Genomic DNA, 13359 nt, shown 5'->3' on the forward strand with positions numbered 1-13359 from the left:
ACTTGAGCTTTACTTTTATTTAATTCTCCAAGCCCAAGTCACACACAAGTACTTAGTTAGGATCAAACATAAATGACACCCACACCCTTGTGGAGGCCAATAGGCATACGCAGACCCACCTCTCACTAAATGAGTTTAAGACTTTTTAAAAAAAGTTCTCTGGAATACAGCTATACATTTGCCAGCACTGATCTTAAAATTATCTTGTATATGTTCCATGACTTAGATGTCAGCGCTGTTCTTGTGATAATCAAGAAAACTCAACAAAAGTAAATAATAAGGAATAAGATTTCTGTCAGATAGAGTTGAGTTCTGGAGGGCCAAAAATCAAAGATTTTTCTGGCCCTTCCAACCCCACCCCTAACCCAATTTGTGCCCATTTAGGGCACAAATATTCCCCCCAACTGGGAAAGCGGGTCATAAGGTAGAAGGGAAAAAAGGATTGAGTACCTTTCGTTAAATATAAGGAACAGAAATTAATAATTTTAAACAGGACATAGTTTTGCTTTATGCAATAAGTACATTTTATCATCTATGAAGGTTTTATTCATTTGTTGGCTTGCTTAAATCCAGTGGAAAATTTTCTTGAACGAGAAATCACATTTCTTGAAGATACTGCAAAAGTGAGGAGTTATTACTAAGCATCCAAGCATTATCTCCAACAAAGACAAACTACAAGGGTAAAAAGCAGAGTGGGACATTGCTCGTGGTCCAATGGTTAATACTCTGCACTCCCAATGTAGGGGGTACCTGTTTGATCACTAATCGGGGAACTAAGATCCAACATGCCACAGGCCAAAAGAAGGGGAAAAAAAAGCAGAAAAAGATTTTATTGAGTAAAAGTGAGGCAAGGGGAGAAAAAAAGAGTGAGCTGCTTAATTTGCCACCTTCATCTAACTTTAAATATAAATACAGTATTAAATTTTGATTTATTTACTGCTCCAAGATATTTTGATATTATGACTTAAAAGTTACTTGTGCTCCTATCTACTTGTTATTTAGAGAGCCAGTTTGCTTTCACAGTTTCTCCCATCTCCAAATCTGTATCAGACAGCTATCAAGTTTCTTAACTGCTACTAACTATAAACAAATTCCATGATAAAATTCTCACTTTGCATTTAACTATCAAGTTTTTATTTCCCTGAGGAAAGAACATGACTGGTCAACTGCCAAAGAAGAAACTGAAGGAGACTTCTGGAAGTATATTCATAGAGGTAGTCCAACGTAGCACAGACATCTTCCTTTGCCATTACATTCTTATTCAAACAACCGTAGAACCAGAGTACAAGTTTGCTATAACTATACAAATCAGATCAGGTTTCAACCAAAACTTAATAATACCTAATAAAAACTTAATCAAATAGCTCAAAAATTATTTCTACCCTAACACTAACAGAAATCTTAATATATACAGAATAGAAACTAAACATACCTTGCAAATAAAACAAGAAGAAATACCCTCAAACTCACATATCAGTGAACATTCACTTCTATTCAACATTCAGTAACAAAATAAATCCAGCAAGATAAGATTTGACTTCATCACTCCTACATTAGAACTGACAGAATAACTCAGATAGCTTATATTCTGTTATAGCTTATATTCTGTTTGATCACCTAAAGGCCTTAGAATCTATATTTATCCATGACTATCAGGGTATTTATAAAATATATTTGTTTTGAGTAAAAATGAATAAGGTATACTACTTTTACATCTTTCTTCCTTGTAGCCTGGGGCAAAGCTGTTCAGGAAAAAGAAAAAAGGAAATCCTTTTATGTAAACCCTAACACCTTCTATATAGGTAAGAAGAAAACAGTTGAAAGGCTGAATTTTTTTGAAGTTTGGGAACAGGGAGATATCTCGTCTTTCAAGTATAAAGTGTACAAGCTGGCTAAACATAATTTATTTCTTCAAAGGATCATATAAGATGAGCATGTAATAATTATTAATATTTATTGGGGGGACAAGAGGAAAATGAAGGTAAAGTTTTATAAAGATTAACTCAAGTGAACATATTTACAATATAACTAGAAACTCTTTAGCTCCCTGGCTAGATAAAAGCAGCCATCTACTGCACCAGTGTGTATTTTCAGCAAAATACAGAAGCAAAACTCATTAGCTCTTTAAAAAATACACACATTTAATGTTCGTCTGTTTTAATTCTAAGTAAAGCAATTCCAAAAATACAAACTGAACATCAGAGCCATGTGAACCACCATGATAAAATAAAACAGACATTCACAATAATTACGTCTAAAGACAGTTCAGCTTAATAAATCATCTTCCAAGTATGCTAAAGAAAGAATTACTAAAAATACTGCTGGTGTTCAGTTAGAATTAAAGGACTTTGGGGAAAATGAAATAATATGATACAGGTGGGAGTGAATAAGGTTACACGGGATTTACATTTTCCATTACCCCTAGATATAAACAAACATTCAAAATCAACACAAACTCTTGTGTGTTATTCAAAATATTGCAGCTGCAGGAAAGGCAACTTTAAATTAATAGCTAGGGGAAAATCAAGTTTTGGTGGAGGTAAACAGAAGTGACAGTTCTTAATTTGCACTTTTGTAAAGCTCATTTATACCTGGCCAACCAGGAACCAAATGCAGGACTACGAAGTTCTCTGCTTCTTTTGGCTATATGTGACAAGAAAAGGTCATCTTTTGAAGATGTTTAAAGAAATAAAGCAACTTTCTTATAAACAGTCAAATAATCAATCAATGGAATAAATAAGTACTAACCCACATTTTTAACCACTCTGTAATCACTACACTTTACATATTTTTCATTTTGGTGGCAAACTCTCCAATTTTTAGGCTAAAATCCACCAATCACTTTTAAGAGTAAAATGAATAGCGCCACCAAAATAAGAATATTCTTCTGTTTACTCTTTGGCTAAAAAAGAAAACAAACAAACAAAACAAAAAGAAACAGAAGACAACTCTAACACTGGTGATAAAAGAAACTGTTTTTTTTTTTTTTTTAAAAACACATGTAAAATAAAGTTATCAATTTAAATCTTGGTACATTTCATAAAAACAAGAGGTAATGTTGTAATAAAACAGCAGTTGCCTCGCAGGCAACACACTGTTTGTTAACCCTGTGCAATAAAATACTTTGTTCATACTACACTTATTCAACATGACTAACAGTTACTACAGACATTTCAGGAATCTTCACGGGATTCCTATAGACTTACTGTTAAAACTGAGAGACATTTACAATCATAATGTGCCATGAAAATCTGAAAACGTTACTTCTAATAGGAGATAATGTTCATACTATTTGAATTTGTTTTAGCTTCTGAACAGCTGAGTTACAAGGACTGATAATGAAAAGCATTCGAAAAAGCCCATGAACACTGTTGTTCACACCCTTCTTCAGGACACACTAAAGTTGTCTGACACATTTCTCTTCATACATAGCAAGCAACAGCACCCAATAAAAGCCTGAGAAGAAATGCTGCTGTGTAAATACTGCAACTATTCCTGAAAAAAGAATTATGGGATATATACTCCAAAGCTGCCCATTCCCATAATTTGTATTGCATAGGTCACATAATCAATCACACACATATATATACACGTGTGTATATATATGCACATGCAAAGAATATATTAAGACGACAATGAAGTCTAGTCACAGAGCAATTTACAGGCTCAATATATTTTTTACACTTTGTTTGAAAGAAAATTTCAGTATTTTACAGTCTTTTAGTAGGCATTATATACACTGCACTTCTAAAAGGTATTGAAATAAATTTTTTCCAACATTTTGGTAACAAAACAGACAATGTTTCTCCAAATACTTGTGCTATCTATCTACATGATCAGTTTGCTCTGAGAACCACTAACCACAAAAACTGACTCAATGGAATAATTAGAAAAATTATCTAACACCATGCATGGGTTTGAATCATTTTTAATATCCTATCCTAGAAACATTCTACAAATCTTAAGATTTAAAAAATTAAGTCTCTGATTTTTAAAAGATATCTTTTTATGACAATATCCATAACATTGACAAGTATATGTTAAGGCTAGTATCATCTTATGTGATTTAACCTTTTTTTTTTTAAAGATAGTAAAAGCCAGACTCCTTTAGGGTTTTGAATTGTACCTACAGAAAATGAGAGTGCAGTGAACATAATGTTCAGTCCTACAGTCAGGACGCAGTTGCTCCTTCCCACTCCACAAGATACTGCACTTTTCCATCAAGTGTCACCCGACGAGCCAATACTCGGTATTTTTCACCACATGCTATTCTACCTGCAGCACCAAAATAACTGGTAATGGAGTTTTTTAGATGATTGAGTTGTAACTCCTGATCTGCTAAGTTATTCAAAATCTCTGTGTTGAGTTCATCAAATTGGTAATCTTCTTTGCCTTCATCATCTTTTACAATTTCTGAGTTCTGAGTCTGGAGTGCTCTTCTTGGAAGACGACCCCTTCTCCTCCGTAAATGTGGTATTGCAGCAGGCCAAGATCTTCCTGTACGAGTTCTTTTTCTGGAGTCAGATAATCTACAGAACAAAAAAGGCCACAATTGTCTACCCTTGCTGACATAAAAATCAGCCAAATCAAAACAACAAATGCTATATGAAATGGATTATCACTCGCCTTCATCAAATTCAATCACCTTCTTGGGGCTGACCTTTGAAGAGCTTTTCTTCCTTAACTATGTACTATTAAGCTTAAAAGAATCAGAGGAAATTTTGATTTATGAAGCCAACAAGGCAAATTCTTACTTACCAAGAGGATTTCTAAGTCAGATCTTGTCAACATTTTTATCATTAATAAGAAGAAAGTTCATTCATTCATTCACTCAGTGCAAGAAATATTTAATAAGCACCTATTACATAAAAGACACCTTTACATGTGCTTTAACTGATGGCAGAACCAGTACAAAGGTTCTCTTGGTTATCAATTCTAGGCCTATTGTTAAGTAATATAATAAATTGAAATAAGCCTCAACTATACCCTTGGTATAGCTCAACATGATATTGGTCAAATTTAAATCTCTTATCTTCTGTGTTCTCTTGAGATTAAGTGAAGGGGCTAAACAAGACAAGCTTTGAGTTCAGAGATTCAAAGATTTTATGATATTATAAAACAAGGTCAAAAAAAAAACAAGGTCAAAATATAATATAGACAGTAAATTTAAAATCATACTGCCCAAGTTAAAACCCCAGTTTTGTATATTTGCTAATAAACATGCCATCTTGGGCTTGTTACAAAAACCCTCTAAGTCTCAGTTTTCTTATCTCTTAAATGGAAACAACTCAAAAGACTGTTTTAAAAACTAAATAAAACAATGTACAAAAAAAAAGATAATGTGCATAAGCTTAACAGAATGTTTGGTTGTGAAAACAAAAATTAAACAAAGGGAAATATAAAATCTTCAAGCTCATGGCTCTGGCCCCAAATAAACTAAATTTTTCTTACCTGATACATCAGACTTCAGGAAAAAGTTGCCTTTCTAAAGAGTTAGGTTAAAAAAAAATACCAGAGGGAAAGTCTGCTATTGATAAAAAAAAAAAAACACCTGAGTTTAAAATCCTTTTTCTAATAAAAAGGTTTGTGTGCTTGATTCCAACTTATTAAAAAAAAAAAAAATTCACACTTGTGTATTAAAAGTATAAAAAGGTCTCACAGAAAAGGGCACACCTATAAACACCAAGATACCTCTTCTTTGTGTACATAGCAAAATTCTTGACAAATTTAAAAATTTTAACACCTGTGCTCTGAAAAGTAAAAATATTCAGATGAATATTAACAACCTAATATATCTATATATAGACTGCATATCAAAAGCTGCAAAAAAAAACTGGTATCACTTTCAATTGTTAAAAATGTATTTAATCATCACTTTACAAAGAAAAAACTCTAGAGGAAAATTAGTTAAGAATAAGAACATAAAATATCTACCCATAATGCCTGGAAATACTAGACGAGGTAGTTTCTTTTGCACTGGAAGCACCCGTGAAATCCACATCTGAGGTATTGGATGAATGTGCAGTTCCCTCAGTTCTCCTGAGACAAAAGAATTTAAATGGTATAACAACTATATTACATAACAATAGAAATACTAATTTCCCCCCCAAGAAGAAAATTCCTAGGATAGGCGAAAATAACTTTCTATTTACCCAATAGAACAAGGTAAATCCAAACTAGGGTTCTCTGAAATTGATTCCTTATCCTGGGGAAAAAAAAAAAAATTTAAAAATGGTTTCTAAAAGTAACGAAAAAAAGTTTCTCAGTAATTTCAAGCAAACTTCTTCTCTGAGAACATATACCAATATATCCTCTTACCAAAGGTGGCTCAGCAGTTTTCTGAATCATTTTTCTTGTATATGGGCCAGGTGGACGACCTACAGATTTTTTCTTTCCTTTTTTTTCTATGCCATTGCTTACTTCCCTGAAACATAAAACCATTATGTATTTAATCTCTGCAGAAAGAAAACAAAAAGACAATGGACAACATATACTGTCATAACCTCTACTTATGTAATAATTAGATTATAAAAACAAAGTTAAGCTGAATCTACAAGTTTAGTCAAGTTCACAGAAAATATATTCTAATTTGAATAAAAATGTCTTAAAGAGATATTTACATATGAAAGGTTTAAAGGAAGAAGTACTCTAATAACAATTTTGAAAAATACACATCATCTAAAAAATTTTTACAAAACAAAAAAAGTACTACTGTATTGGATGGAAGATTTCAAAACTCCTTGAAGTTCAATTATTTCATTTAGGTTGTTACTATGTAGGTACCTGGAGGATGTTTCAAGAATTTCGTACTAAATTCAGTAGTATGAATTCAGTAGTTAACCTCATGGAGCCAGGAAGTATCTATGTTAAAATTGTTCAGTCCCTATACAGTAGCTCTAAATAGAAATATTCTGTGGGTTCCTGAATGATGCTAATCAGAAAGAGGTCAGAGAATGTAAAGAAGGAATCCTTCATATTGTGCAGGGGAATCATTCAAAGGACAAAATTAGGAAGTTTTAGAAAACCATTTTAGAGACATAAAGGAAAAAAATCAAGCATAAGAAGGGAAAACAAGAAATAGGTCAAGAACATATCTAATTAACAGAAGGGAAGAATGACAAATACCAATACACGGACCATCTATTTCACTTAATCAATAAACATCTCCATATAAAGGGAATACTAACAATAGGAATACAAAAATGTTCCCTGTACTAAGGGGTTTGAGATCTTCCCTGGTAGCTTAGCTGGTAAAGAATCCACCTACAATGCAGGAAACCCTTGTTCCTGGGTCAGAAAGATCCTGTGGAGAAGGGATAGGCTACCCACTCCAGTATCTGTAGCTCAGATAGTAAAGAATGTGCCTGCAATGAGGGAGACTTGGGTTCAATCCCTGAGTTGAGAAGATCCCCTGCAGAAGGCAACAGTTAACCACTGCAGTATTCTGGCCCGGAGAATTCAATGGAGAGAGGAGCCTGACAGGGGTTACAGTCCATGGGGTCACAAAGAGTCGGACATGACTAAGTGACTTTCACACACACTAAGGGGTTCACAGTATAGGCAGAAGATGTAAAACATGTACACAAGCAGAATAATAAAATGGGTTAAGTGCTACAATAACATTATCCAGGAAAAACTGAATTAAAAAACAACGTACAAGAACAGATTTATATAATAAGCTAGAAAGAGGCGAATGGAGAAAACAAGAAATGACTATCCCTCCACACCAAACTTGTTTGGGAAAATAAAGGTGGAAGTACAAGGAAAGAGAAAGTAGAGAAGTAGAGGAACAAAGTGTAACTAGAACTATAATCCAAACTCTTACCAAGGATAAGATGGGTGGAGTGTACACTTATTTATTTTTTTGGCAGGATGATCAACGTAACATTTACAAAGGACCCCTGGACTAAAGAAGTACTCTTTAGTCCAATTCATACATAGGGCCCAGAATGAACTGAGAATGCCTTTAGAGAAAGTTGAACCATTATCTGGTCACTATCATCTGGTCATTATCTAGTCATTATCAAATGAAAATCTGACAGAATGTCCTATCAAAATCAAAATAGGGATGAGAGAGATTGTGGAAATCTTCTTTCTAATTTATAATATAAGCAATTCTAGAAAAAGATTAATAATAAAAATTTGAAAGTAATAGAAATAGTATTCTTTTCCTTCATTAAAAAAAAAAAAAAACCTTAAAGTACTATCTACTTTATTACTAACTCAAATGGATATATAGCACTAACAACCCTGTTATTATTTTTTCTTATTCTCCAAGATGATTAACTCATACCTTATGTATTGGCTCCTTAAATTTCTCTCTCAGCTATCTTTGCCTCATTATTTCATTGAGAAAACAGAAGCTACTACGTAATAACTTCAGTCATCACAGAATAAGCATTTGTACTCATCCTCTCTCTCCACTTCAACAGAAGGATGTTAAGTCCTGCTTTAGAAGGCCAATCCCACATTTAGATTCCCACATCCTGTCCCTTTTGTCTTCTCAAAGACTTTACAATATCTACCTCTCTTTCTTCTGTACCATTCTCCTCCACTGATATACAGAAACAGGTTACAGTTGTCTTATATCTATTTTTAAAAAACCATCACTTGATTCTGCTTCCATTCCTTTTGTCTACTTCACTCCCTTAACAATACAGTGAAACTACTTCTAAGAGTTAACAACACATACCCTTCCCACTTTCTTCATTCTCTTTGAAAATTCTTAAAAAGTATTTCCTTTTTTTCCTTTTCCTGTATTATTATTATCATCATCATTATTTTGAACCTTCCCATGTCCCTAATTGTAGAAAAAGACCAGTTTTTTTTTCCATTTATTTTTACTAGTTGGAGGCTAAATACTTTACAATATTGTAGTGGTTTTTGCCATACACTGACATGAATCAGCCATGGATTTACATGTGTTCCCCATCCCGATCCCCTGTCCCGCCTCCCTCCCGATCCGATCCCTCTGGGTCTTCCCAGTGCACCAGCCCTGAGCACTTGTCTCATGCATCCAACCTGGGCTGGTGATCTGTTCCACCCTTGATAGTATACTTGTTTCAATGCTGTTCTCTCAGAACATCCCACCCTTGCCTTCTCCCATAGAGTCCAAAAGTCTGTTCTGTACATCTGTGTCTTTTTTTTCTGTTTTGCATATAGGGTTATTTTATCATTACCATCTTTTTAAATTCCATATATATGCGTTAGTATACTGTATTGGAGAAAAAGACCAGTTTTGACAGTAAGTTGAGCAGTGCTGGAATTGATCATATTGTCCCACTTCCATCTGACTTTTACCTTTAACACTTAAGAAAAATAGTTTTTGTCAAAATCACTAATAACAAAATGTTTTCTAATCCAATAAACATTTTTCTCTCATCTTAACCTGCCTCTCAGCAACATTCAGTACTGTTTAATATACTCATATCTTTCTCAAACACTCTCCTTCACTTGGTTTTCATGACATCAAACTTTCCTAGTTTCCTTCTATTTCAATGATCGTTTTCTAGTCATCTCCTTCATTTATTTCACTTCTTCCAAACCTGTAAATAATACCAGGACATTATTCTGGGCCACATTCTCTTCTTTTCTCTCTCTAGGTAATATCATCCATTCTCATGGTTTTATAAATCAACTTCAAAATTTATTATCATGTGTCCTGAGCTCCTGACTGAACACACCCAACTGCCTGTATCTAACATCATTACCACTTAGATATTCCTCATAAGAATCTTGAACTCAATGAGTATGAAATGGAAGAATGCTCTATTCATGTCATCAAAATCTATTCTTCCAGATCTTGGTAACAGACACAACCACCCACTAGTTGCTCAAACCAGGTATCTGGGCATTGTGAAACTTTATCTCGCCCTTCCTTTAAAAATTTAATTCATTAGCAAAGCCAACAAATTATTCCTCCAGTGGAGATCTTGAATCTATTTTCTACTTGACTATCACCTACAACTGCACAAGCCACCATTATCTCTCACCTAGAAAACTGGAAGTCTTCATTTTTTTCTTGCTTCTACTCTCACTTCTATAGAATTCGTTTTCCAAACAGATCCAAAGAAGTATTTTAAAAGATAATTCAGTGTGCATACATCTTTAAATAGCTTCCCACTATTCTTAGAAAACAACCCAAACTCTTTATGAGGTCTACAAAACAATGACCAAGCCCCACTCAACCTTTCCAGTGCCCGAGACTACTCTCTCCAGTCCTTGTTCACACCCCAGTAGCCTTCTGTAAGTTCCTGGAACATGCCTCATAGCTTCACACTTGTTATTTCTGCTACCTGAAGTATTTTTCCCTTTATTCTTCACATTGTTAAGTCATTCTCATTCTTCAAAGTTTCAGCTTCAATATTATCATAAATAGGCTTTCTTAACATGGGGTTGCAAAGAGTTGGACACAACTGAGAGACTGAACTGAAGCTTCCTTCTTAAAGTAGACCCCTATATCTCTATCCATCCCAGTACAGTCTAAATCTGTTTGCTATTTCCTAAATGGTATTAACATCATCTATAATTATTTTGTTTACCACCTTTCTTCCCCATTATAATGTAAACCCCACCAGGGCAGAAAGTAAGTCTTATTTATTATATCTCCAGCACTTAGACAGTAAGGTGCTTGATAAATAGAATGAATGAGCAAACGAATGAGAAATTAACAAACAAATGAATAGATACTTATGCTGTTTGTGAACAAAATAAATAGGGCCTATTCCTGGAAAGCCTTAGATCTATAGTAAATAAAAAACATCTACCATTAACTCTTTATACCTTGTCCAAGCAGAAATTTTAAATAGGATAACAAATCAGGGTCACTGCCACTTGTACTTTCAAATATACTAATGAGGCTAAGTAACACACATTTTTAGTTACAAATAAGCTAAAGAGAAAAACTAAGCCACAGATCAACTTTTACCTTGATTCAGATATAGGTTTGGATGCCTTTCTGCCTTTAATTTTAAATTCATGGGAGGTTCCTTCAGGTTCTTTCTCTGCTTTGAAAGCCACATTTGGTGGCACAGGAGGAACACGAATTCGCAACCCAAACAAATGCTTCTTCTTCTTTATTTCTTTCCCAGACATAAACCTAAATTTTTAAAAAAATTAACTAAAAATTTAAAAACTGAACACATATACATTGAAGACCCTCGGTCGTAAAACACACGAAAGTCTACCCAATACTACCCCCATGCTTTTGTTTTTTCCCTTTGCTTTCTTGGATTCTTATCTGCCCCAGAGCCAGTAGACAGTAGGATATGACAGGGGAATAGGGAGAGAGGAATAGTATTAGAAGGGAAAACACATGTCCACTTTTCTTTTTAAAATATAGCATCTAACTTTTTAAAGAAAGAAGTACAGTGGTGTCTTTTTTAGTCTCAATGTGCTTTTCCATATTTTTAGTTTTATCTGTTACAAACACCTCAAAAAAGGTTTAGGAAAAAAAGAATTCTATTTCAGAGTGAATTGGTGAGGAGAGAAACCCTGACCAGAAACAGCTTAGAGCATTGGAAAAGAAAGTACATCAATCCTAGAGGCCCAGAAAATAAAAGGAGTGTCTAGTATGTCAGATCTGGAACTGGAAATAACCTGGAGCAGAGGTGACATTTCTTGTGGGCTTGGGTTTCTGAAATATATGTTCTTTAATCCTTCCCCAAAGTCCTTAAGAGTCCTTATTCTAAAATACCCTCTTAGCTCTACTAGAGCATGCCTGGCCTAAGAACCACTACCAAGTGCTTGGATTGCCATTCAACTTTTATATAAGTGTGAGAAAGGGGAGCTCCCATTTCTACCATAGCAGGAACAAAGGTATTTCTAGCACACTAAATTGGGATTACAGAATTCACTGTCCTATAATGTATTTTTACCAGCACAGTAACTGCTCAGGTAACTTTATGGCTTTTTAAAGTTGTCCTAAAGATCTAACCACTTGTAATCATAACATTTTTTTTTTTCATAACATTTTTTAATGAGGAAATGTTGCTAAGTTAAAAAAAAGCAACATGTTACAAACAAAAATGTTATAATAGCTGGTTGAAACCAGCATATACATTTCTATTGCCTTTTTAAAATATTTTTAAGAGATGTAGATATATGCTCCTTTAAAAAAAAAAGGGAAAGATTTATATAAGAATATATCAAACAATGTCACTTAATTATCAAAAACTTAGATCACTAATACTACTACTATTCCTAAAGATGGCACTAACTAAACTTAAAATCATAGAAGACCTCAATCATTTAAAAACCTATCTTCTCTTTAACATATCCCCCTATCTTCTGCATATTCCAGCTAATATGATTCTGTTTTACTTTCAGCAGATTAAATTATAAGAACAAGTCATTACTGAGTATGCTTTTTCAACTAAACTGACCAAATTCCCCTGAAATACTGATATGCCTCCTATCCACCATTTCCAGGGAACTGCTCCTCCCCTCTTCAACCTTTGAGAATCACTGGTTTACTCTGACTGACAGAGGACATTAAAAGGTTTAAAATGGTATGTATTAACTCTACACCAATCCCACAATTCTTAATGCCATTATTCCTTACATTTACTAAATGCCCCCCTCATAGGGATACATAAAATAACTTACATGGTCTTGTAATCATTTAATGCCTCCAGAACATGCTCATATCTTTCAGATTTTGGTGTGTCTGCCAGCTGTGAAGTAGCAAAAAAACAATTTAGTGCACTGTAATTTCATCAATTAGTAATACACAGGTGATAGAGGCAACGTGATACAAAACAAAAGTTGACTGACTACTTGTCAGAAGATCAAAGCTCTAATTTCAGGTCCTCACTGACCAGCTTTGTGACTTAAGCCCATTTAGCTTCTCAAAGCTTGTTTTCTCACATATAAAAAAGAGAGTATAAATCCTTCACTAGTTTCTTTACTACTATCAATACTTGTATAGATAAAATGGTATGCCTAAAAAAACCATGAACTGTAAAAGACATTAAAAATGGGATTTTATTATTTATCATTGAATTTACTTTAATTCTATAACCTGGGAAAGTAATAATACATTAGAATTACTTTAATATCAACCATAAAGCTTCTAATAGATATTAACAGTAAAGAATATAAAAAGTAATGATAAACATGCCATTTTATTTCCCAATACTTCTAACACAAACCAACAACCTCTGTAACTTTAAAAAAATAACAAATTTGGGGATGTTACTTTCATACCAATTACAGACTTTGGTTAAGCCTAAAATCCAAAGTGACTCAGTACGTTTTTATCATCACACACCATTTTAAAATCTAAACATTCAATTCTGGAAAATACTCTATTTTGTTTCAAAAAAGTTTCTTTCAGAGTTATTTCTGCCTTTTCTTTAA

The 13359-nt window shown here is 33.7% G+C and overlaps 1 protein-coding gene across 4 annotated transcripts in view; it reads right to left on the reverse strand.

Annotated features, from left to right (window-relative positions):
* Positions 1–1931: 1931 nt before the first annotated feature.
* The window catches only part of MTF2 (metal response element binding transcription factor 2), an 88188-nt gene continuing 76760 nt past the window's right edge, over positions 1932–13359 (reverse strand). For 3 of the 4 annotated variants that reach the window (XM_043460626.1, XM_043460625.1, XM_043460622.1), the window contains 6 exons: positions 12607–12674; positions 10928–11098; positions 6319–6424; positions 6153–6205; positions 5935–6039; positions 1932–4529 (listed from right to left, as the gene is read on the reverse strand). In XM_043460626.1, the coding sequence (XP_043316561.1) occupies positions 4172–4529; positions 5935–6039; positions 6153–6205; positions 6319–6424; positions 10928–11098; positions 12607–12674 (861 nt within the window). In that variant the 3' untranslated portion in view covers positions 1932–4171. The remainder of the gene's footprint in view (positions 4530–5934; positions 6040–6152; positions 6206–6318; positions 6425–10927; positions 11099–12606; positions 12675–13359) is intronic. The other variant, XM_043460623.1, reaches the window with a different exon arrangement.

Source organism: Cervus canadensis, chromosome 2 (assembly GCF_019320065.1).
Source record: "Cervus canadensis isolate Bull #8, Minnesota chromosome 2, ASM1932006v1, whole genome shotgun sequence".
Lineage (NCBI taxonomy): Eukaryota > Metazoa > Chordata > Mammalia > Artiodactyla > Cervidae > Cervus > Cervus canadensis.